The sequence below is a fragment of the Dermacentor andersoni genome, chromosome 4, assembly GCF_023375885.2.
Source record: "Dermacentor andersoni chromosome 4, qqDerAnde1_hic_scaffold, whole genome shotgun sequence".
Taxonomy (NCBI): Eukaryota; Metazoa; Arthropoda; class Arachnida; order Ixodida; family Ixodidae; genus Dermacentor; species Dermacentor andersoni.
In genome coordinates this window covers 16941795-16968504 of record NC_092817.1, presented here as the reverse complement: position 1 = coordinate 16968504, position 26710 = coordinate 16941795, and the positions used below count along the sequence as shown (strand labels likewise).

The 26710-nt window shown below is 43.7% G+C and overlaps 1 protein-coding gene across 1 annotated transcript in view; it reads left to right on the top strand.

Moving 5' to 3' along the window:
• kibra (WW and C2 domain containing protein kibra) overlaps positions 1–26710 on the top strand; it is a 50342-nt gene that overhangs the window by 5142 nt on the left and 18490 nt on the right. Inside the window, exons 2-11 of the mRNA XM_050182589.3 lie at positions 864–973; positions 3564–3658; positions 5293–5529; positions 10475–10654; positions 11805–12055; positions 13561–13803; positions 14392–14625; positions 21408–21566; positions 24198–24413; positions 25381–25624. Coding sequence (XP_050038546.1) covers positions 864–973; positions 3564–3658; positions 5293–5529; positions 10475–10654; positions 11805–12055; positions 13561–13803; positions 14392–14625; positions 21408–21566; positions 24198–24413; positions 25381–25624 — 1969 coding nt within the window. The remainder of the gene's footprint in view (positions 1–863; positions 974–3563; positions 3659–5292; positions 5530–10474; positions 10655–11804; positions 12056–13560; positions 13804–14391; positions 14626–21407; positions 21567–24197; positions 24414–25380; positions 25625–26710) is intronic.

Sequence of the window (26710 nt, the reverse complement as noted above, 5' to 3'; positions counted from 1 at the left end):
GCTGAAGCATATTCTACTTGGGCTTGGTGATTTGTCACTGTCTGCCTTAAATGTTGTGAGCTTAGCTTGGAGATGGTAGTAAATCTTTGTCCTGAGAGCTTATTCAAGCCACTTTCTACTTCTTGGCAGCATTAATTGATTTGTCTTTATTGTTATTTTTTATCTGTGGGCATATAAATTTGGGTGAATTTTATCCTGACAGGTCACTGTAAGCAATCTTGCATAAAGTCAGTAATTGTAAGCAGGAGCTTTAATTATTAAGAGTGAATTTGGATTTGTATGCTACAGTAAAGTATCTTAATGGAGTTCATTAGGTGACTCGTGAGAGCTTGTGGCAGAATTTTACCTGTATTGCATAGATTAACTGACCTTACGAAGGGAATAGGCAATTAGGTTCACTGCCAAGCACTTCGAATGAGCACTTACCCACTACTCGCCAAAAAATGGCTGAAATCAGCCCGCATGAAGTGTTGTTTCTTTCTTTGTTATACCAGTAAAAATGGAAAACGAAAGAGCAGCGCTAGTGCCAATTTTTTGTCACCTGTCTTCTCCAGCACCATTATCTTGACACTTCAGATCTTTGATAGCATTCTCTTCATGCTTCAGCTTGGTGCATGTCTCGCTTTGTGTTTGCACATGTCATTCTGCAAATGTGTATGTGGTGAAAAGGGTATGAATGTGAGCTAGTTGGTATGAATCCATTGGTGGAAAAACGCCGCGAAATAAACATTAACAAGGGAGGAATGTATGTGGTGTTGCGAGTGTGCATTTCCATTTGAAGGAAGGTTGTTTCATTTTTCTCTGTGCTATCAGTGGGGTCTGATCAGTTCCCCCCATTGTTCTGTTTTCTTGAATGGCTCCAGGTTGACAAAGCCACAGTCATTTGCAGATTGCTTAGGTAATGAACTTCCCTTTGGCTGGGAGGAATGCTACGATGAGCAAGTTGGCGTTTACTACGTTGACCATTCGAACAGTGAGTTTTTCACGCTCATGCACTTTTCCGTTGCCTTGGTGAAGTACCAGATGATTTGTGTGACAAGGCTGGATTATGCAGGCTGATGAGAACATATCTGGTGGATTCTTGATGCTGCTGAGGCAGGAAATTTAAAAGGAACAAGGAGATACGGGGCACAAAAACACACTAAAGTACTTTTAGTCTGTCCTCATGCCCTGTGTCTGCTTGGTTCGTGCTTATGAATTGGACAGCTGCCAAAGTTCCTGAACCAAAATTTTACATGAGCATTGAATCATCTAACCATTGTCACACCACCTCTGCTCTTACCTCAGTAATACTACGTGGGTTTGGTGCTCTTTGGCCTGAACTGGCCCTTGCGCCATGAAAACCCATTAATCAATCAATCAATGCTTGATATCTGCCACCACATGATCTACACCTTAAAGACTGCTATCTTTCAAGCTTGTTTCATGCCCTATGCATCTGAGTCATAGCTTGTTGTGTAGGCAAATTTACACAAAACCTTCCTTTTCTGCCGAAAGACCTCCCCAATTTTTTACATGCAGAGAGGTGTTTGGCTCTGAACAAGTTAACATTTCAATTTTTCAACTGCAGGCATTTCTCTTTATGTAGCGTACCAACTTCTTGAAATGTGATGTGTAGTCCTAACATGTACACCTGCTTCTTGGAAGTAGTTCTTAGGTGCAGTGTCCTTGGCAATTATTTTTTAATTCGTTATCATATTGACGCACTTTGTGTAACTGCATGCATTGTGTGCAAATTTTAGCCTGTATAACAGTTTAAAGCGTGCTTAAAGGGACACTAAAGGCAAATATTAAATCAAGCTAAAGTAGTGATAGTTTAGTGCTCGAGAACACCTGAGGCATCAATATTATCTCGAACTGAGCTTCAGTATTTGAGAAATTCAGGTAAATGTAGAACACGATTAAATACTTCTCCGGGACATCCAAGTACTAATCTGATGACCAAGGCACTCTTCATAATATTTATGTTACTAGTACTCAACCACTCGTAATAAAAAGATCATTGTATTGAATTATAAGACGAAAAGAAAGTGCTGCTTGTCCAGTTCTATTCAATCTTTAGGAGAAAGAAGCTAATTGGAGTTACCCTTGACAACTATGCGAGCGGTCAAGAGGTTTTGTTTTCTCCACCCTGCACCAGCCACGCTTCCGCATTTCAATAGTTTTATTATTGCATAGTGATGCGCTGGTTTTGCTCTTTGCAAAATTGGCATAAAATGCAAGGAGCAGAGAATGCTACCTCTATGTGGTGTTGCTGGATTCCCAAACGGTCCACACCACTTGACCAAGAGCAGCTGCAGCAGCGAATCCAGTGCACTATCTTGGCTTGGTTTCTCCCTGGCCGCACATTTGTGTTTTGCACAGAAAACCATAGGGCCCTCTTTCGGGTGCCGTTTTACTCCCTGACGGCAGTAAATGGCGGTGATAGTGTGTGCAACATCACCACTACACGCTCAGTGGCGGGCGATTTGAATTGCACTAAATGTATGCACAATTTTCTCGTAAACTAAGTCTTTTCATGACACAAAACGAAACAAACACAGTGTGAGGTTTCTGGAATGGTATTTTAAGTCCACATCGACTTCGTATTTGCCTTTAGTGTTTGCAAGTGAGTATTATTTTTGTAAGAGCACTGTAAACAGAAACCTAAGATGCCTGCAGTTTCAATAACTGTTAAAATATAAACAAAAATTGCTTTCCTTATGGTGTCACAGACCATGTGGCACAATCTTCAGTGGCGGAGAATGCCCACTGGCTGTGCTCGGCACTACTCTAAAACGGGTTTCTTTTCGCTGACTTAACAACATACAGTGCATTACAATGGCCAATAATTGATGAATCATCATACCAATCATGATTTGTGTTTCCGTGATTGTGTTTCCGTTTGTGGTAGTGATCTTTTTTTCCTGTTCCATTTTGCATAGCTAAATGCATGTAAATGTAAATCATACCCAATGTCCCCATAGTACTGTATTTTTGGTTGTTAGTCACTTTTGCAACAGTAAATAATCTTTCTAAATACTTGCTTAGTCTTAGCAGTTGGCGACCCACTTTCTTTGTTATAGCACTTGAAGTAGTTTATCATCTTCCAGCTGTGTTTCTCTTGGTCAAGAATTTAAATGTCAAGCAGTTCTTAAATGAGCCTGAGCACACACACATCCCCGCCTGCATGTGTCAATACAAAGTTGCAATTTAATGTGGTTGAGGAAATCCCATCAAGACACTGACACATGCTCTCTTATCTTTTGGCCACAGGCTTACAATTCCAGTCTGCTATCATTTATGAAGTGCCCATGAAGAAAGTGATGTTACGCTCGCCAGAACATCAAAAGACATTAATTTATCATGAACACGAGCAGCTGTCATTTATAAGCTTCTTTTGTGCGTGCCTTGCTTTGCAGTGAAGCAGCAGAAGTTTGATTGCGTGACCTGCCATGTTAATTGAGCAAAGAGTATGTTGGCAAGCCTGATCTATCAAAAAGCAAGGGATAGCGGCTTGCCTTTTGAGGCCTTTTGATTTTGGTTATATTTGTTCTTATTATGTTATTTTGTTCCTGTGCTAGAAACAAATCAAATTGAAGACCCCAGGCAACAATGGAGGCAACTTCAAGAGGCTATGCTCAAAGAGTACCTGCTTACTGCTCAGGATGATCTTGCGGTGAGTGCATGTTATTCCTTGTCATTTTTTTTTCTATTGTTTGTTTCTTTTTTGACCAGAGACCTAAACATAATTTCATTGTTGTAGCTTTCTTTTTGAAATTTTTCAGCTCTGTATCTTTCCTGCATAGCTTAATACCCCTGACACACAGGCACTCTAAAGTCCTTTAGGTAAGGGGACATCTACCGGAAAGGCGTTCAAGTGCAGTAACACACGACAAAGGAGTATCTCCTTTACGGCAAAGTTCCTTTTCGGGAAAGGAGATCGCTCAACTACTTTTCGAGCGGAAAAGGAGTTACTCTCGCACACAGCGTGCACAACTTGTCAATAGAAGGAAACCTGCCACACAACTACGGTGCCCATAGGTATTTTTTTACCTTGCGAAAATATTTTAATTGTTAGCGGTAATACAATTTGTCGAATAGTGAAGATTTCCTCTAGCTACACTCTCAAACGCTCGCATAACGTCCCTAGTGCCGCCATGTTGAATTCCGGCAGTGTCGTCGTCGTTTGCTGCGCGCATGTAGTGTGTTCACGTCGCGAGATGGAGACTGCACAATCAACGCCCGCAGGAAATACCCAGAAGAAACCACAGTTGTTGAAATAACATATTGAATAAAACGCGTTACACCTGCGGGCACAAAGGAAGGGATGACAAAGACGTGAAAAAGGACGACAGAAACGTGGGCATCACCAGAATAAACAGCACGCACAGCAAAACACCGGCTGCACATAGTTGCTGGACCAAGTTAAATGGCTGCTAACAACGCAAAAACGCGAATAAAATAAACGACTATAAGCATTATTAGCCATCAACAATGAAAAAAATATATCTTTAGGTTCTACAGTAGCTAAGTGTAACTAAATACGCAGCTTTTTAAGAATGTTTTCTCTCTTGTGGCTTTAACAGCCAGCGCTATTTTTCTTGCGGCGTTCATCTGAGGAACTACCTAAAGAAGTTCAGTGCGGTGCCGTGTGTCATCGGCACAACACCTTTCTGCAAAGGGTCCTTCAGAGTAGCAAAAGGGGTTTACTGGAAAGGACTTTAGTTTTGCCCGTGTGTCAGGGGTATTCGATTTATATTTGATACAAAGCTGGGGGGGGAGGGGGGGGGAAACATGGGGATTTCTTTTTCATATTCTTCTTTTTTTTTTTTCAAACATGTGTGAAATACAGAAAGGCTATCATCATGTGACTGCTGAATCAATTCAAATGGGATTTGTCACATAAAAAATATATTTCATTCTAGTGGTTGCAGGAAATAGACCTTTTCTTTAGGCTCTCAACTATAGTTTACAAGAATTGCAGAAAATGGGAAACTTAAATTGAAGCACAGAAATAAAATCAATATTGCAATTCTTTTTATGCTTCTGTTAGAGCTTCTGAAGGAGCATACCAAATGCATTATTTTATAATTTACTTGAAGTAATTTACTTTGTTTCTGTAAGCATTGCAAAATTTCACCTCATATTTTTGGTAAATTCCTGATTGGTGCACAGTATATATCAGCATTTGTTCCATCTTTGTCCTGCGTCTTCTTGACTTTTGTGTTTTCATCTGCATAAGAGATTATGCTGTTCAACTGTATATTATAGGGCAGGCGTTACATGTGAACCATGCTTCCTTTGTTTCAGGCTAAACGTGAGATGGTGGATGTCAAGCACCAGCGACTAGCCCTCGCGCAAGACGAGTTTGACCACCTGTCAGGTGCCCTAAAAGGCCTCTCACTGCAAGGCAGCTCGACAACTTCCCTACACTCCTCCTGCACATCAGTGGCGTCGCGCGCTAGCTCACTGGATCCTGAGCTGCTGCGCTCGGATGTGGGCCGGGCACGACATCGAGTGGCACGGCTGCGTAGAGAGCTTGAACAAGTGAGTTACCCAGTGGGGCAGCTCAGTGGCAATAGGCGTCTTGCATTGGAGTTTGAGGTATAGTAGCGGCGCCTGGCGCCTGGCGGCGGCGAGAAACGTTGTCTGGGTATTACCAGCTTGGGTAGTATTGAGCCCGTGGTGAAGCATGTTTCTAGCCCAAGTTTTGCGTTGATTCGCACTTTTTTCTGCCCTCTTGCGAGTGCGAAAAGGCTCGTCACTTCTCACAGGCCACGCTGCGAGCTGGCCGCAGCCTATAGTTTAACGAAAACGGACTCTCTGTGTGTCGTGGGACGTAATGATGGAAGCAGAAGGAATTGGCGACGCCAGTCCAGAGAGACCTAGCTCAGCCTCGAGAAAGCGTCCCTGTCATTACTGCTGCGTCGTGGGCTGCCATGAACAAGAAGGCCTGAATCCCCACATCAGACTCTACCGTCTTCCTTCAAGGCCTCACAGAGCGGAGCGTCGGGTGTGCTGGATAACTGCAGTTAGTCGCGCTGGAACCTCTGTACATGATGCCGGCTGGAACTCATTCACCCAGAGCACCACAGCAGCAGCATGCTTGCATTTGCCCAGGCCAGCCTGACATGTGCATTTGCTTGAGATTATGGCACGCTGAGGCGAAAGCTGAAATGCATATACGCAGTGAACAGCCGCATCTGCATGCGTAGAATGAGAATTCATGCTTTCTACAACACAAATTGCCTAGTACATCCCTATATAGGCAGCTGTGCCACACCAAGCAGCAAAGCAGGGAAAAGTGTACCGTGGCTAGCACCAAAGGTTGGGAATGCACAACACAGCAAGCAGCAAAAAGTTAGAAATGCATAGCATAATTTACAGACCATGTCTAGGGAATGCGCAACACAGCAAGTAGCAAGAATGAGAGATGTAGTATATAATTTACAGGTCAAGTCCAACATCTCACTTGGATTACGCGAGAAACTTTGCAATTGCAGCGCAAGCTAAAGCGATTAAAGAAAAGAATAAAAAAATCAAGCTCAGCCTTTTTAGAGGCAAAAATTCATGAAGTTTCAGAGAAATTAAAACAGTGCATTCTGAAAGATAAAGAAAAATACTACAATAAACAACTTCCGGATTTTATAAAAACTGCACCTGAAAAGTTTTGGCGGTCAATTGCACCAGTTTCTCGTTCTACCGATGCATTTATTATAAATGGACAACATGTAAGTGACAATGTCCAGGTTTCAGCAGCATTTAATAACACCTTTAAGAAAGTTTTCACGAAAGATGACGGGCGTCTCCCACCCTTTAGCATGTCCCTTCCTTCCATGCCTGATGTTATAATTTCTGAAGAGGGTGTTTTTAATCTATTATTAAAACTGGATATTAAGAAATCGCCTGGACCAGATGATATTCCGAATGCCTTCCTTAAACAGTATGCAGAGTGGTGTTCAAAGTATTTGTGCATCCTATTCACTCGATCATTGAAAGAAGGTGTTCTACCGTGTGATTGGAAAACTGCTAGAATTAAGCCTTTGCATAAAAGTGGAGAGAAGACGTGTATTGAAAATTATCGCCCTATTTCATTAACTTCGACAACGTGCAAATTATTGGAACACATCATTCATAAGCATCTAACTAATTTCCTCGACGAGCATAATGTACTGGCAGCTGTTCAACACGGGTTCAGACGAGGGTATTCCACATGCACTCAACTGGTCGAAACAATCCATGATTTTGCGACAGCAATCAACGAAGGAAAACAAACTGATGTTATCTTTATGGACTTTCGAAAAGCTTTCGATAAGGTTTCGCACAAGAAACTACTTCACAAACTCAGTTTTATTATAAATAATAAACAGATATTAACATGGATACAATCGTACCTATCTGATCGCCGTCAGTTTGTCGAACTGCATAAAACTTGCTCCAATTACATTCCTGTCGATTCTGGTGTTCCCCAGGGATCCGTCCTCGGCCCCCTACTGTTTTTAATGTTTATTAATGATATTGTTAAAAATCTGTCAGTACGTGTTAAGTTATATGCGGACGACTGCGTGCTGTATGAGAAAATAAGTTCGACTGATGATCAAATTAGGCTGAATAATAATTTTGCAAAAATAGTTTCTTGGTGTGAGAAGTGGCAAATGTCAATTAACTTTGAAAAAACCGTATTTATGAGAATAACACTTAAAAAGATCCCTCTTCTATATTACTACACTGCTAATAATAATTTCCTTCACGAAGTCACAGAATACTATAAGTATCTAGGTCTATGGATCTCTGATAACCTTTCTTGGACCAGGCATGTCGACTATGTTTCAGCAAACGCTCTCCGAAAGCTTTTTTTTTCTTACGACGCTCGCTTAAGCTAGCAACCCCTGGTACACGCCTCCTTGCCTACAACACTATTATTAGACCAATCTTAGAATATGCAGTAATTATCTGGGACCCTTTTACAAAGGTAAACATAAATAATCTTGAAAGAATCCAAAAGAAAGGAGTAAGGTTTATATATAACACTTACGGGCGAGCATCAGTCAGTGACCTCCTCAAAAAAAGCGGTTTACCCTCTATTCCTAACAGAAATCGCATATGTCGCTTGAAGTTTTTCTATCAATTAATTAATAATAATCTCAAAGTTGACACCTCCAATATCCTTACCTATTCCTCGGGGTACCAAACTAGAAATCGCCATTCTCTTTCTATAACACCATTAAATCCGCGAGTGAATTGTTTTAAATATTCTTTTTTTCCAAGGACCATCACTGATTGGAATAACCTCACGGATGATGTTGTCAGACAGACATCATTACATTCATTTCAAGAGTATTTGAATTGATTGTTGTTAATTGACCTTGTCGCTGTATTCTCTTGTTGAATTTCTATGTGCAATTTTGTTTTCTTTGTGTCTGTAATTCTGTATCTTAACACAATGTTTCCCACCTGCTATGATCTTGTGTACAAGATCGCAGTATTCATAAATAAAAATAAAAATAATCACTATTAAATGGCAGACCAACATAGCAGCAGGCATGGCTGGTGATTCACGATTCGAGACCCGGCCACAGCGACAATTAACAATTCGACCGATGCGAAGTGGTGAAGTGACCAGTTGTGTGCAAATGACCACAAATGGCCGGGCTGATTCGTTGACAATTCACTACCCCACTACGAGCAGCACAGGTTAGAGAGTTAAATGTGCTCATCCTTGACCTCAAGCCAGCATGTTGAGGCAGCGCAGCAAGGTAGTATTGATTACAGCACCTCAATGTTCAAGCGCTGTCATTAAAAGCTACATCAAGCGAGCAGCGCACGAGCTTACTGTGAGCTCATATGCATTCCATCAGTTATTTATCAGTTGCTAAAGGGACAGATGGCCGCTACTACAGCGCAGGCATAACTACTTCTCTAGCGGCATGCAGTCAACAAAGATTGCAGGAGGCCCGCCATTTCGCGGCATGTTGAAAGACCGCTGCCGTCGCAGCGCATACCGTCGTGCGCTTGCGCAGTTCCGTACACATGTCTGCTTATCGCTGCGGTGAATCATTTATAGCAAGCATTTCCTTGCATTTGTGCGCCTGAATCTAGCAGCATGCAAACCTTACCTAAAGTTCAACTTCGTACACAACTCGCTTCACTTGCGATTGACACCACGCTAAAGCTTAGCCACTTATTTCTTGAACGGCTTACACATATTCGGCGTTGCATAATTTCTTGCCTTTACACAGTGTGCCACCCCTGAAAAAATCTTCGGCACCCAATATTCGCTTCAAGCCGTGGTACAATGCAACCGAAAGTGGCGGGTCCATATTGTAAATGTGCTTTCCGAAGCAGACGATTGAGCTTGGTACTACCCAGCTCAGGACAGAGGGCGCTATTTAGCACCATTTTCGCAGCGCCCCCTGGGCAAAGCAGGAGCCCCATGACATTACACTGCTGAGCTCGAGGTTGCGAGTTCGATCCCAGCCATGGCACCCACATCTCAGTGGAAGTGAAATGCAAAAACACTCGTTTACTTAGATTTAAGTGCACATTAAAGAACACCAGGTGGTCAGGGTTAATATGGAGTCAACAACTTTGGTGCGCCTCATCATATTGTGGTTTTGGCACGTAAGACCCTAGAATCTAAATAAATTTAGTTTTTAACAAGTGAATTCACTCTCTTCCCTCTGCCTTACTGTTCTATGTGCTAAGCAAGCTTTGCTGAATTACTGTGTGTGAGCTGCCCACAATAAAATAGTAAAAGAAAACTGCACAGTTTGATAAACATGCCATGTGAGGGTCCTAACTTTGGAAGCCTTTATGCCTTGAAGTAGTGTATGCCTTTATTAGCCGGCTGCCTGCTTGTTAAGTTACATTAGGCAGCTGCATTTGAAAGGATGTTCTACCTCTGTTACCGTGGCCATCAATTGCATTGGCTAACTCCCTAAGTCTAGATCTAGTGCACATGAATGCCCAAGAAAGTGGACATGGGTGAGGGGACAGCTGTCTTCATAGAAGCTCAATTGAAACTGACAATATAAGTGACTGGCAGCACCATTGAAAGGCACCTTGTTGCTCAAGCAGAATCTTGCTTCCAAACTGAAGGAACTGGTTTGTATGGTAAAGAAATGGCTCCCACAATAATGAGCTTATCTGTGGGGCAGGTACATGCTTGAACCTCTGTAGGGCATAGACTGGCTGCATTATTTATCTGCCTTTGATATGGGATAAAGTGAGATTAAATACCATTTAGTTGGTTTTCGTATACTAGTATTAATATGAAATTTTAGTAATGTTCTACCAAGGCCTCAAATGTTTTAGCTAAGTAATTGTCATATGCCCCTGCCAGTGATAAACAATTATATAGACACCATAGCAATTGGCAGACAGGATACCCGGAATGACAGGAAGCAAAAGAGATAAATTGTTGTGCTATTGTGAGTATGCTCCGTTCGGCTTAAATTTTTATTTTTCGTCCCTGCTTCTTTCTTTTTTCCAGGTGAGATCGGAAGTCCACCAGCGGGAGCAAGGACTAGAAGCTCTGCGGCGAGTCGAGCAGCAGTTCTGCGAGCTTCCAGCAGGCTACAGCCTTGATCAGGCAAAGGCAGTGCTTGAGGAGCTTTGCAGTGTGCAGCGCTCCCTAGGCAAAGGTCACAGAGAAAAGACAGAGCTGCTGCAGGTGAGTTAACTTGATAAATCTTTTCAAGACTATGGGGACAGGCATGTGCTATGGTACAGTTTTATTGTCAGCACCCGAGTAATGCTTTGTGGCAAAGTGCACTGCTCGTTGCACTGAGTGACGTGGACACCTAACTAGCGGGCGTAAAAGAAAACGCAAGCAAAACAAAGGGCAATCTTGTTGTCTTGTTGTTGTCGACAATCTTGTTCTCAAAAAAGTGAGCAAAAATCTATTTCTTGAAGATCACATTTTCAGTTTCTGTAACTCTTTTTCTCTCGATTCTCCAATATCTTCACAGAAGGCCAAGTAGAATTGCTTTAAAAATTTTCTGCAGCCAAGGAGATGAACAATTTTGTGGAAATCATGAAAAACTGGTGTTTTTCAAGCCACGGTATTCGCAACAGCGCAAGCAAGCTCTGCCAGCTTGGTCTCGTCAGAAAGTGCATTTCTTCTTCTTCTAGTTTGCCACGTCAGCTGCTCCTCCCCATGGAAACAAGCACACACAGAAAAAAAGCCAATGTTTGAAGGCTGTTCAGAGGTCTTCGATTGGTTGCGTCTGCCACATGGCTCTGGTGTGCTTTGCCATTGGACCTGTGCTCGCTTCGCAGGAGCATCATCTGCTCCTGGCATTAAAATATGTCCATGTCTTCTATCTCTTGTCCTGGACTGCCCAGGACTGTCTGAGAATCTACGTATACCAACACTGATTGGCTGAAAGCCCCTGGGCAGTCCTGGGCAGTCTGTGACGACAAATCAGACACCTAGTGCCACGAAAAGCAAGAGCACTTTGCCATGAAGTGTCAGTACTGCATGGCAAATATGAACTGGTAGCCTCGTTTGTGGCCTTGCTAACATGAGCAATAAGTGAAGTTGGATCATGTACTGAAGCATGTGCTTCGTAGCGCTTCTTGCTTTGTGTTAACATCACGTCAGCATGCAATCTTAGCTGGCTACCGAAACTAGTCTTTGTGATAGCTGCTTCTTGTTTTCATTGAAATGCTTTTAATGCTGCACAAATAAATGCAGTTTTCGTGCCTGGTTTTATCAAATCGGGGGCTCTCATTGCTGTAAGGTATAAAGCTGCTGAGAGTGTTGCTATGGTTTCACATTTAAAATGGCTTGTGACACACATTGTGTTATTGTGGAACAGCGGCTGTGGCAGCTGAAAGAGGAGCTGTCGCGGGATGTGTTGGACTCGCACGTGCCAGTGGAGCGACCAAGTGCAGCCTCCCAGACGGACCTGTCGGGTGAGCTGGCTCCCCTGGGTGCCCGGCTTGCCGAGGTGGCCCGCACGAGGCTCAGCTACGATGAGGCACGGCGTGAGGTACAGCGCATCCAGCGTGAGTTGGCAGATCTCGAGGACCGGCTGTCTCCAGGACAAGCTGAATCCGACCAAGACAGGTGGGCTTTGGACAGCATTCGAGATGCTTGACTGCAGTGAAACCTTGAAATTAGAACAGCAGAAAGTTTTCACTGGTTGGTGTAGCGTAGTTCAAAATTTTGGAAGGCCAGAATTTAGACAGAATACACAGAGAAGAACAAGGCACAGTTTGTGCGTTGTTCTTTTTGTGTATTTCGTCCAAGTGCTGGTCCTTCGGAAATTGGACCTTGATGATACAACTGCTCCCCTTCCCCTCCTCCTCTGTTTAGCTGGTGTGTGTATAACAGATATTGGATATAATGGGGTTGTGCAAGTATTCAAATTCCTGAATAGTAGTTTTGAATATTCTGCTATTTGCTTAAAAAAAAATTTAATTCTACTTGTTGAAGTGAAATAATAAATCTGTCTAGCTTCACTGCAATAGAGTTTTGTTATGCAGTGAAGCATATCTGCCGTGTTGTGAAGCATACTGAGAGTGGAAAGGGGCACTGTAACAGGACCAAGTACGTGTTCATAATAAATGTGTGCAGGCACCATCTCCAGTCATAGTCCGAACAATGAGATGTAAGTCTTACCAAAACATCTAATCAGAATAAAAGTGATGTTATGCCACTATCTAATACTTACGTTTTCTATATTCATTGCATCTTTAATTTCTTTAATTTCATTTCTTTTCAACTTCCTACAGGCACAAAGGCAGTCAGATCATGCTTTGTTATTAATTAACCCCTTGTTGCTTTTGCCATTTAATTAACGACTTCTGCTGCACTAAATTTTGGTCTCAGTCTTCTGCAGAACGAGTCATTAATTCCAATATGCAGTAGTGCTTATGCATATGAGTTTGCAGCCACCTTTCTGCCCAACAGCTATTTCATATGATTCGAAAGTATTCATCCAAAACAGCTATTTGCTTCAAACTCAAATCCACTATTCGCACATGCCTGGGATATAATGAAGGATTTTCGTATCAGATGTGACTTCGTTATAATGAATTTCTACTGTATTTTGGAAAGTGTGCATACCATACGTGTGCGGATGAGGTGTCTATTCATGTCTTTTTTTTTCTTTTTTTTTATATAACTATCCCGGAACAAAGAACACTCATGTACTTCATGTCATCGCAGGCATGCAGAAAAAGAATGAGTGCATAAATTTGTTCAAAAATTGTACTTAATCATGTTAGTGCTGTCAGTAATGCTACCCTTGTTCATCGAGATTGCTTGACTTGAAATAAATGGCTTCTTAATGGGAGGGAAAACAGTGCTGGATGGTCCTTTGTTTTATGGCATTACATTGAGTGAATGGCATACTGCCATCAAGGCACTGATCAGGGTTTGTTCTAGGGTGAAATTCCCCCCATTTGCTTACATGTTTGGCTGGTAGTCTTGCTAAAGCCTTATCTAATGCACTGCCATGGCATGTGTTTACAAGCACAATTAATTGCAATGAAGCAATATACATTGAACCTTTGCCCACACCGTCAAGGTATTATTTCTCACACCCACCTGTGTTGTTATACATGCAGGCTACTCTTGGTGCGTGAAAAGGAGCAGCTTCTACACGAGCTTCGAGCACAGCTGGAGCGGGGAGACTCGCCTGCACTGCAAGAGGAGATTTCACGGCTAGAGCGAGATCTGGGCGACGCGCTGGAGAGCTCCAACCGTGCCATTGCACAACGGCTGCGGCTGCATGAACAGAAGCAGCAGCTGTTGCATCAGCTCAGGGATGCCACACGCCTCACTGCCTGTCTCGAGACACGCCTCCAAAGGTGTGTAGGCATGGTGCCTAGACTGCTGCCACAAAAGAAACCAATTATTTTGATGCGCCTTTCATGTTTTGATTGAGGGCATGTTCTTTCCTCAATTTCGCCTAAAATGACACTAAATTGTTTTTTAATCCACACTGCTGTTGCTTAACATTGTCTGCCATTTTCCTTTTCTTTCTAAGAAATCTGGCAGAATTTCAATTACTTATGAAAATTTCTCTCATGATATAATTGCTGACTGAAGGCAAATGGACAACTAAGCCTTTGTTAAGGAACGCCATTTTCTTTTCCGCTAAGTATCAATTGCTGTGAAAATACTTTATCCATAGCGTATACACAAGTTACGCAGACATAAGGGGATTGGTTGGTATGGCAAAAGAAAGGAAAACTTCTGAGGCACTCCCACCCTCACAGTTGTGAAGTCTTGCTGTAAGAAACTAGTTATAAGCAGGTAGAAGGTCCCTTTAAATGCTAAAGTGTTTTGCTAAATACTGAAAGAGATAGACAAAAATATTGCTGAAGCGAGTTCATCTAAAATGACGCCTGTTGTAGTCTGGCTCAACTCTATTTTACCATGTCCACACTACACAGCCTATCGGCCAGCACGCTGTCCGCATCATCGAGCTCCTCCCTGGGATCCCTGAGCACTGGCAGCTCTCACGGCTCCTTGGCCAGCCTAAGTTTTCCCGACATCTACGGTGGGTGCACGGCAGGCATGGACATGGCCTGCCGCCTTCCCCATCGCCCCACAGGCTGCAGCCCCCCACTCTCACCCCGCTCCTCGTTGTCGTCGCTGTCGCCTCCTGTGTCACCGCACTGTGATGGGTAAGCCTTGCCAGCAGTCTGCTGTGCATTGTCTAGTAAAATGGGCCAATTTCGCAACAAGCATCCTTGCAGCCATGACAGTTGGCAGTGGTTCAAAGCATCAAATACTAGGGCTGTGCAAATACAGTGCAGTTCACTTATAACACTATCAAGAACGAAAAATCCTATCACTATAACCAATCATCGCTATATCTGGACTGCCACATAAAAAAAAAAAAAAGAAAGCTATCAAACATGCCTTCGAAGCTCCTAAACTAAATTTGTCACTTTCACTAAAAGATATATGTTGTACAAAGTAGGCAGTAAAAAATAAAACGATCTATACTTCTAATCAATGTGTCAAAAAGCGTGTTAGGCGCACTGAAATAGTCGGAAATCGGCACTTGCTTTCACAGGAGTTTCAGGTTCACAAACAAGCTGTGCATCGCATTGTGCTGCTTCGCGAATACTGGTGGGAATAATTTAGCTTTTATGAAATCAATGAGTGACTTGATCGGGTTTGGTGTCAGACGGGCCATTGTCAATCTCGCCGTCATTGCTGCTTCTATCATCGCCTCCGTCGCACAATGCCGCTGTCTATCGTGACAATGATCGTGCCCCGTCAGATATCTCTTCGATGACCGAGGCAGCACTATTTGCACTCACAAACTCCACCATCGAAGCACCAGCGGCTTTCACATGTTGGTTTCATTACTATGGGGAGTTCCGCCTTGATGTACAAAGCCCACCTTTTCTGTTTATCGGCATGACCCGTGGTTGCAGCAGTCCTGATCGTGGCTCTCGCCGCGGGTTCATACAATAAAAGATCGTTAATTTGGATTTCATAGGACCAAAAAAAAAACATGTCCAAGTTAATCGAATGTCGAATATGGAGAGTATCAATAAAACAATAAACAGTGCTTACTACATCAACACCCTTTTATTTACTGAATGAATGAGCCAATCATGTTTCTGTTTTGCACAAAAGCAATGCAGAAGCTGCAGTTCTCATCATCTTGTGACTGATTAGTGCTCACAGCGGTGAAGGCCTCGCGACTTTCTGCACAGTGCGGCCGCAGCAACGTCTTCATCTGAGACAGGCTGTTTTACTACCATGAGCACATCCCCACTATTTTTTCGCCAGTGAGCTAGTCGCCGTCTATCACGATGTAGCCAGTGCTCTTCATCCTCTTGTCATAACGAAACTACTGTTTGTTGCAACGGCTGTGGACGAAACCACAGCCGCTGTTGAGGTGAGCATGACGACCTTGAGGTTCTGAAGGCGCTCGGCCGACGCCCGCACTGAGTCAAAACGAAGCTATTGTTTACTACAATTACGGACGAAACTGCGGTTGGTATCGATGTGATCATGGATGGCGACTACACAGTTACAAAGGCACGCGACCGACACGTGTACTGAGTCAAATGAAACTGTTTGCCGCGATCAACCGGATCATTGATGGCGACTACGCTTTCTTGAAAGCATGCGGCCGACACACTCATCGTGTCAAAGCAAAACTACTGTTTGTTGCAACCGCCGAGGCTGAAACCCCAGCCGCTATCAGTACAATCATGTATGGCAACTAAGCAGTCCTGAAAGTATGCAGCCAATACGGTGCTGTGCATGGTGGTAAATGCAAAAGTAAAGTCTTTAAAGGCACAAATAAGCACAAAGCATTCTGCCGTTGCTGTCATTCATGTACACTTTCTGCTGATGAATATGGCAATGCGGACTAGCGATTCGCTAACGCCATTTTTTCTTTTATGCGTCGCACATTTGCGGCGCTCCAGCGCTTGCTGAGCTTCGAGAGTTGTCCGAATTAACCAATGCATGGCCAAATATGTCCAAATTAATGAGTTTCATTGCATTAAACAATGCATGCGCCTGCCGGGACCAAAGGATGAGTCTGAATTATCAGATTTTCCAAATTAACAGGGTTTTACTGTACTTTATTGAGTTTTGCAAAATTTGCAGCTTCGTCTCAAGCAACACAGTTTTGCACTTTGTCGGCATCATCATCTACTAATTGGCTTGTCCGCTGCTGCGGGGCTGCTTCCCCAGCGCATTTCTGCGCTCACTGAGATTAGAAAGGTCAGGAGCCACTTCCTCTTCTTGCTTTCTTTTTCCCCCTCTTTCTCTTCACACGTAGCGCGTAGTCGCATAGCATAGTAGAGCACGATTGTGGGCGATGTGGACACAAAATGGTTGGCGCCATTTGGGATGTGCTGCGCCCACTCGCGATGCACTCCGTGGCTTTCGCAGTCTCAATGCGCAGGTGGCACACGCTGTGCAGTAATGGCGGCAGACACCAACTCACGTAGGCTAACTTTTCGCCTCAGCTTGGCATTGTTTGTTTAAGGGGAACTTAGAAACAGAAATGTCACGATTATTCTGCAAGACGAACGCCGCCCAGAAAGCATGCTGATCGCATGAAATATGCGAGTTCAGAGTTCACACTCGCAGATTCGCGCAGTTCAGAGCTTTCTACCCACGTGTAAACGCCCAGACAAACTTCCCCCACATGCTTGCAATAGTTGCCGGCTGGTTGATGGCAAACCTGAACGCCGCCTTAACAGCCATCAGTCTTACCCATACACGTGATCTCGCGGCTGGTCATGGATGAGCTACTCGTAGGAACATATTAGCGACGATTTGCAGCCCGTTATCACATCGACCGGTGACAAATTTTTCACGCAGCCACGGCCAAACCATTGGCCACACTGTCTAGCCCATCAGGCCTATCGGAGCTGCATCATTGGGTGTCTGCGACTAAAGTTACGGTTACCGCATCTGCGCAGATCTCTTCACGGCTGTCATGCGACCCTCAGAAAGCCAACAATCCGCCTTGCCAACGAAAGTGAGTGCACAGTACGGCTGTTGCATGTTGACGGCCACCATATTTGCGAAATACTGTATGGTGGCCCGTCGTTCCGAACCCCACTCGTAGGGGCACAACGGTCTCTTTTCGTAGCTTCGAGGGACCCGTCACAAAACTAGCTTTGAATTTACATGACGGGCTAGAAAATATCTTGTGAAAGCGCGATGACCCCCAGCTGCAGACGTATGTACACAGAGGACTGACGGATGCAGACAAAAAAAAAAATAGAAAAGAAGTACGGGAGGTTTAAGTCTCGCGAACTTGCAGGGGACCTCCCTCTTTAATGACCCTTTATAGTCTTTGCTGACCACGGTTGATGTGTGTGGCACCGTTGACCACACATAGCAATGCAGAGTGATATGATACGCATTCCCTGCTTTTGTCGGTCACTCAGTTTGTCTGGCCTTAGCAAACTGAAGATTACCCACAGAAACCACCTGCCATAAAGATCGATAATACCTCCCTCCTGTTTTCTGGACGAAAACTGGGAAGCAATACTTTCTAAGCAATAGAAAATTGCCATTATAGAATAGAAATTGTCAGTATATGGCCCATTATTAAACTGAGAACACCATCAGTTTTTAGAACCACTTCACTACTTCTTCAGCTTTAGAGGGTAAGATGCACTTAATTCTGTTTGACAGACATTCTGTTCATAAAAAATGTTTTCCTGGCCTTTGTATGCAACCTGATTTGGGATCAGCGCTGTCATAATAATTTGATGTTCCCTTTAATAAGAGTAGACCATACTTTGCGTCTCGATTCATAGGTACCCAAGTTACTTATGGCTAGCAAGATTCTTGTTAAGTAATGTGATTAGCCTGCTGTGCATGGGCAGCACTGTGTTTGTTGCACGAAACTTGGAAGCATAAATGTTTGCATTAAATTTTTTGATATTCAATATTCAATACGACATTACCTTTCTTGGTATTTGCACACCCCTATCAAATACGATATTTATTTGCACAATGCTTGTGCCCTCCACTTTGGCCATCAAAAATAAAATTTTGTCTACCTCGAGTGCCGTATTTACTTGCATAATGATCGCACTCGCATAACAATCACTCTCCTGAATTTTAATGGAATTTTGTCAGCAAAATTCGATTTTTTTCCTATCTCCTGTAATGACCGCATCCCGAACTTGCCACAGCGATATGTCGTGTGCCAAGTCTAGCTAATGATGACCGCGCTTACCATCTGTCGAATGCTACGCGAATTAATCTTCAAGACATACCAAGCGGTCTGCACGCACCGAACATTCTTAAGCAGATGCCCCATTTCATGCCTTTACGGTAGTCATTGCATCCTTGAAAATGACTGGGGCAGCGATCATGCAGCAACTAGTTACATCACTGTTGACACAGACTCTGAATAGGCCAGAGTCAGTTTATTTGTATATTGCTTTAGTGACTGCATTCAGGTAGTGTATGCAAATAAAATGCCTTTGCAGTTCCTACTTGTAACAAGAGTGCAGGTTCTGTATAAGGTAAGTGATGCTTGGAAGTAATATTTGTTTGTACTTGCTGTGGCTGGCTTGGGAACCATAATTTACAGCTACTTTATTTTTATATTTAGCATACAGAACATTTTCTTGGAAAAGTTTTCCCCCGTGATGACTGTGCCCCCCATCATTGCACCAATTTGCCGTGAAAAAAGTGCAAGTATTATGCAAGTAAATACGGTAGATGTGGTGTGCTTCGGTGGGTCCTCAGTGTTGTTTTTGTATGATGACTGCACACTACCCGCCACAGTAGCTTAGTGGCTATGGCATTGTGTTGTTCAGCTTGGGGTCAGGGATTGAATCCCGGCAATGGTGACCACTTTCTTATGGGCTCAAAGTACAAAAATGCTCGTGTACTTATATCTATGTGCACGTTAAAGAACCCCAGGTGGTCAAAATTAATCTGGCAGTCTGGAGTCTCTTACTATGACATGCCTCATAATTAAATCATGGTTTTGGCATGTAGAACCACGGAATTTAATTCTTGTAATGACCACACTATAATTAGAGATGAGTAATTTTCTGTGTGGTTGTAACATAAAGCAGCAGCAACATATATAATGCACTTCTGTTGTGATCACAGCATGGGTGACTGCGTGGAATGGATGCAGTTGTGCTCCACTGGAAATACATCAAAAATGTGTTTCATACAGTTGATGCTTTAGTCCTTGCTAGACTAGATGGCATCTGTGACAGCAGACACAGTGTTTGCCAAGCTGGCATTTTCTTACTTTCAAGCTGAATGTGCAAGAATGTGGCTTGGTAAAAGAACATGTTGGCATTGGCTCAGACTTTCTTGTGTCAGTTACTGTATAGACTCGTTTAAGGGCCGCACATTATTCTCACAATTTCGACGAGATGCGGCCCTTGCACGGGACCTAACCTTTTGGTCAAAATGGTGCTGGCACAGTTGGCGACGCATGCACACCCCAGATCCCCGGATGCACCATTGCGCCAGAGGTCAATGTGCAGCTCTTGCAGCGGCATGCGGAAGTACACAGTGTGTGGCATAGAGACACCGAATGTGATCGCTACTTCATAGGAAACTTCTTTTTTTTTTACAAATTCTTGGCTGGCCCAGTCGGAGGGTGCAGCCCTTACGCAAGTCTATACAGTATCTCATTGATGTAACACGGAAGCCGTATGAATGGCATTTTAATTGAATTTACACGTTCACTGTGGCTGTACTTCTTGAAGTGCGTAATGACCCACCGGTGAGTCACCAGGGAGTTGTGCCACTTTGAAACTTGCTCAAGGTGCACAGAGAGGGTGCTACAACGCGTCGAATCAGAAAGAGCAAGAATATTTGCTTCTATTGGGGGGGGGGGATTGCTATCGAAGGCGTTGCTTGCGTACTGCAGGAAAGCCCTGCACAGCCACACAGGGGGAATAACTGCTGGGACCCATGTCACAGTGAACGTGTTAATTACCGTATTTACTCGCGCACTGATCACACTCGCATAATGTTCTTTCCCGTGTAATGATCGCACCCCGGACTTGTCGCAGCGATATGTCGTGTGCCAAGTCTAGCTAATGATGATCACGCTTACCATCTGTCGAATGCTGTCAAATGCTACACGAGCGACTCTTGAAGACATTCCAAGCGGTCTGCACGCACCAAACATTCTTAAGCAGATGCCTCATTTCATTCCTTTCATCACTTTCCGCACTTCCATAAAAAAAACCTACAACCAAATTTGCCTTGGCTTATTAATTGTAGGCTTCATAATGGTATAGGCCAACAACAACAAAAAAGGCGCCTTTCGATTCTTCTCGTCTGCACTTGTAGCGCACAACAAATCGCAAGTGGCAACTATAGTGGCCACATTTACACTGATACATTAGAAGTGTACCCTATTCATACGCCGACGCTTGTAACACAGCTAAGATATTCGCCCACCCTTAGCGGAAACGTGCCGTATTAGGATAGCAGTGAAGACAAATGCTGCAGTTTCCGCAGCATGCCCGCCATGTGTTTCTATGTCACTGGCAGCTATGCACACCCATCTTTGTTTCTGTCCCCTCAAAGCGGACATGGCTACGTTATTGTCGCAAACTTGCCGATATTAATGATATTATTCATTACTGATACGGAAGAAACTGTTTCAATGCGCATAATGTACTCACGAGAAGAACAAAAATCGCGTTCGGCTTGCTCTGCCGGCCGCCATATTTGTTTTCGTGTCCCGCACTGTTACAGTGGCAGCCACCTGCTTGTTGACCTGTTGTCATCCCGCAGCAAACGTGGGCTGAAAAAAAATGTTTTTCGCAGGAAATTTAACCCGTGTAATGATCACACCCCTGAATCTGGGTCAATTCTTTGGCTAAGAAGTGTGATCGTTATGCGAGGAAATACAGTATTCTTGAACTGTTTGTCGGTCATTGCCACACCAGTGAATGCATATATACTTATGCTGTGGCAGGTGCAAAGGCATGGTGGAGGTTCCTCGACCTCGGGGACCGGAGCCTCCACTGAGCCCCATCTGTGAGCAGGAGTGCCTTCGCACGGGTGGCGTGTCTGCTGCCATCAGTGACGAGTCCGTGGCTGGAGACAGCGGTGTCTACGAGGCTGCACCACCAAGGTAAGTTGACTGTCATTGGACATTTGTTTGCTTTCTTGGCATCGTCATCGTCATCATCGCTATGGGGCAGCCATCACTTCAAGGTGTCTTCTATAACCCTGTTCTCCATCAACTGAGTTTGTGCACTTGAACAAGCTTGCTATCGGTGCTTGGGTTTTGTAGTTGTTCATTCATCTGCGAACTTCATTCGAAGAATGTTTAACTCTGTCGTTACCACACGAAAATGGTCGTTTTTTTGTAGGTCTGAGAAAAAAATTATTTACCACTACAAATAATTGTGCATAATGAAATGCTCTTTCCAAAAATATACGTTGCCAAACAAAAAAAAGTTTATCAGGTAAAACATAAAAATTCTAGAAAGTGTCATTCTCGCTGCCAGTTGATAAAAACAACAATAAAATAACATGATATCCACAACAGACGAGATTGTGAATATACATTTGAAAGGTAACCCAGGAATAGTGTCTGAAAAAATAAATGCTCATTACCCCGCTGTTTTTCGGATACAAAAAAGGAACTAAGACCAATTCATCGCTTATGCCATGCGGTGAAGCAGTTTCTGAATTGTGTGAAGCATAGGTGCAATCCGCACTTTTCCCAGAAAACGTCTGGCTTTTGTTCAACTTGGCGGTCCTTGTAACACAATTTGCAGTTTCGCCTTTTTGGCATCTTCTGAGGATGGTCCAATAAGTCCAAGAAACATACTTCACCATTTCGTCTAGAGTCATGCACCTCTTCCAGGACCGATCGCTCCCAGCGTAGCTGGACAACTGCAAGATTATGCATCCAAGCACATCCGTTTGCATTTTTGCAGGTTGTCTTTATCTCCTCTACAGAGAAGAAGAGTAGAAAGAAATCCCACGCCATTGTAGACTGTCTTGCGCTGATCCATAGTCCTGGACAGAGATGTGCTACGGCCGGCCTTCTTGGCATGATTGGAAGTTTCTTTGCTGCCGATGGCAGCACATCATTACCAAACCAAGCAGGCACCCTGAAAATAATCAGTAGAGCTCTCAGGTCATGCAAAAAGATAGGCAGATAAGCGCGCACAAGGTAAGAGACCGCTCAAGGCCATAAACGAAACACGCTGGTGAACAGCTGCGGATGTCCCATGCTGACTCAAAACATTGCCACCGTCAGAGCTTGACTCTGCTTTGCTGTCATCTTTGGAATCGTAACTCGAGTCCTCATCACTAAATTGAAGTGCTTCAAACTCACATTTCAAACTTAAAAATTTGAACAAAGGCTGCTCCTTATCTACACTATATGAAACTGCGCTTTTGACAGTCTAAAACTTCGACAATGTTGGCCTTCAAACTTACAGGCGCCTTTTTTGTTGTTGTTGGCCTATACCATTATGAAGCCTACAATTAATAAGCCAAGGCAAATTTGGTTGTAGGTTTTTTTTTATGGAAGTGCGGAAAGTGATGAAAGGAATGAAATGAGGCATCTGCTTAAGAATGTTTGGTGCGTGCAGACCGCTTGGAACTGCTTACAGTTCCTTTGATTGAAACTATGAAAATAAAATGTTACATATGGCCACAAACTGAAGCAGCAGCTTCATTTTGAGAGTGAATACTCTCAAAAGGAAGCTGCTGTTTTGTCAGTCGAGAGGGGCCATAGCACTCTGATTTGGATTCCCTTCAGGCCTGGCGATGAGGAAGAAGAGGACGAGGAGGAGGATGAGGATGAGGAAGACGATGACGTGGTTAAGAAATGGCTCCAACATGTCGAAATCAGCGATCTAAAGCATCGATCACCAGTGATCGATTTGAATAGGCGTGGTAACGAAAGAGTTAATCAAGTGGTGTTTCACTGCATAGTTGCAAGTTCCTATATTTCATCAGTCATTCTAATTTTATTCCACTCTTGACTGCAATTCGCTTTCCCTTGTCACCTACTGTGCTTCTCTACGGTACCACTGCTTATATTATCTTCTCTATGCATTGTGTGATCTGCCCAATTGCAGTAAAACCTAATTAATTCAGATTTCACGGGACCAAGAAAAATGTTTGTATTAACCAAATGTCAAATTAATTCGTTGAGGGTATCAAAAGAGCAATAAACAAATGCTTACATCAACATGCTTTTATTTAATGAATAAGCAAGTCATGTTTCTATTTTGCACAGAAGCAGTGCAGAAGCTGCAATTCTCATCATCTCGTGACTGATTAGCACTCGCATCGGCGAAGTCGTGACTTGATTTCTGACTGAATTGTAACTTAATGCAGACGTGTAAGGCCTGTGTCTTCATTTGAGACATGTTTTTCACTATCGTGGGCACATCCCGATTATTTTTTCGTCGGGGAGCTGCTCAGTGACAGATAAACTGTCCATCTCGATGCAGCCTATGGGTTTGGTACCAGCGTGTGGGGTCACGGTATAATCTCTTTTCATCGAAACGCTTCCGTCGTGTTTGTGACTTTATGCATGCACTGCACCGAGTCAAAACAAAACAACTGCTCACTGCAACTGCTTACAGTTCCTTTGATTGAAACTATGAAAATAAAATGTTACATATGGCCACAAACTGAAGCAGCAGCTTCATTTTGAGAGTGAATACTCTCAAAAGGAAGCTGCTGTTTTGTCAGTCGAGAGGGGCCATAGCACTCTGATTTGGATTCCCTTCAGGCCTGGCGATGAGGAAGAAGAGGACGAGGAGGAGGATGAGGATGAGGAAGACGATGATGATGAAGATGAGGATGACGAGAACCCGCTGGACCAGGTGGACTTCCCCTGCCTCCAGCTCCAGCTGAGGCTGCAGCACTGCACCAAGGACGGCATGCTGAACTTGCGCATAGAGAAGGCACGACACCTCAGCATTCTTGTGGCTCACTGTGCCTCTGTGTAAGTGCCACATTACTGCTGCCCTGACTTACCATCTGCTTCTTTTATTGCTTTCAAGAGAAGTGAACAGCGTACACTGCAAGTTTGAAGGCCAACATTGTCAAAGTTTTAGACTGTCAAAAGCGCAGTTTCATATAGTGTAGATAAGGAGCAGCCTTTGTTCAAATTTTTAAGTTTGAAATGTGAGTGGATGCATCATGAACAACTTGCAGAAATAGACATTTCTGATTAAACGCCATCATTAATGCATGCAGGAAATTACGTAAAAGCCAGAACCGTGAAAACCAGCATGGCTTCTGAACACAAGCTCTGTGATTGGACAATGCCTGTGGCATGCTAATAAAAAATCCTGGAGTCGGAATGCTGGCATTTGTGGCATAACTGTTAAACACCAAGTGCATGCATTTGCAGGTGCTCTTTAGGCTTAACAGTGAGCTTTTCAAAGCGACATGCTATAACGTGTTGCTGCTATTGAATTTCATGCTGTTTGTTTCAGCACTACATTTGCACAAAGAGCAGTGTTCGTAAAAAAGAGAGCGTAATTAAAAGTCTGGCTATTTATTAAGTAGGTTTTCAGCAGTAATTGTGAGAATATGAAGCTGACAGCACGACATGGGCCTTGTGAACAGGTGTCAAGAGCTGGCCGCAGGCGCATTTCAACACTTGCAAGAGCTGGGCAAGAATTATCTGTTTATTTGTAGAAACACAGTGCACTCTGGGGTGAGGCCAAACAGCTGAGGAACACACTTATACATACTTGGGAGAGGCACTGTGGGGAGAGAGCAGTGTTGATGTGATACCATGTGGACAAACTGGAGTGGTGAAACAACTTTGAGTGCGCTTGTAACGGGGCTCTCCCTTCTCACACTTTGGAGTTACCTACGTTATTTGGCAGCAAACTTGGCCTGGCACTGCATTACGGCATGTACTGGCATGGCTTATCAAGTATGTCCCGTCTACTCGGCAGTTGTGTGCGTGCTACGGTGGTTCCTGGGGGTCCTGGCTGTGGCTGGCACTCATCGCCCTGGGTGCGGCTCGAGAGTCACCAGCCTGTAGGCACCACCACTGCAGATGCTGCCAGTGGCCAGACTGGCGGTGAAGAAGACACTCTGGGTCAGGAACTTCACCTTCCTGTGGGACCTCGGTTGTCGGGACACACCCTGCAGCTTCAGCTGTGGTGCCAGAAAGCCCGCATGGTCCAGGAGTGCCTGGTGAGTGGCTCTTTATATTGCCATAGTTTTTCCTATAGCAACTACTAGAGGGAGATCTAGCACTGCAATTGTTCAGCCACCATAGGAATGATGGTTTGTATCTGTGAATAAACACATTGTGTGCAGAAGTGACACCACAAGAAAGATGGACAACAAAGTGCAGTAGTTCGTAACAGCACTCGATTGTTGTCCATCTTCTTCTTTGTGATGTCTCTTCTGTGCACAACATGTTTAGTATTTCTGAATATCACCACCTTGCCTATCACCACATTGTTTTGGTTTGCACATGGATTTGTCTGTTTGTGCTTGCGTCTCAGACATTCTTATGGCTGCATTTATTATGATTTAATTTCCTATATTTCCAAGCAGTCACACGTTTCTAAACACATGAAGGCACCTGCAAACATGCACAATCATTACAAATTGTAGAAATTGTAGTTAAATATTTTGTTTGCAATGTCACAAAGTTCTTTTAAGCCAGAGGGATGAAGTTTAGTGTAAATCCGTGTGCTACTTATCATTCCCAGGCTGGCTGAACTGCCATGCCTTTAGCTCCTGTTGACACAAGTGCGACAATATTTTTTGTGGGAAACTCTGTGTATATTGCCACACGTTGCTTTACCTTTTTCCACTGACTGCTTTCACCGAACAGTCGCTGGATTATCAGACCATTGCTAATGAGCAAGGTGCACTTTGCGCTACCGGAAGCTCCGTAAATGTTGTCGCTAATTCAATGGTGAAACAGGTGTACTTAATCATATTGCATGTTCAGCACAAATAGTGTTGTGCAATCTGGAATCTGTGAGCACCAGCGATTGCTCTAGACTGTAAGCCAACACATGTATAAATCTCGGGCGAATTTGAGATATGAGTTTTGATTCAGCAGCCCCCAATCACATTCACTGCTATCGTTGTGACATTAGCAGGGCTTTGCTTTCAGGGCACAAGTTCTTAACATTGTATGTTGATTTTGTTTCTCACAAATGTACTTTGTACAATTTGCAATGAGGAAGGGCAGGTAAATGCTGCAGATTAAACAGCTTGACTGTTCTTCTTTTTCTGATCACAGACATGCACAGGCGTGCA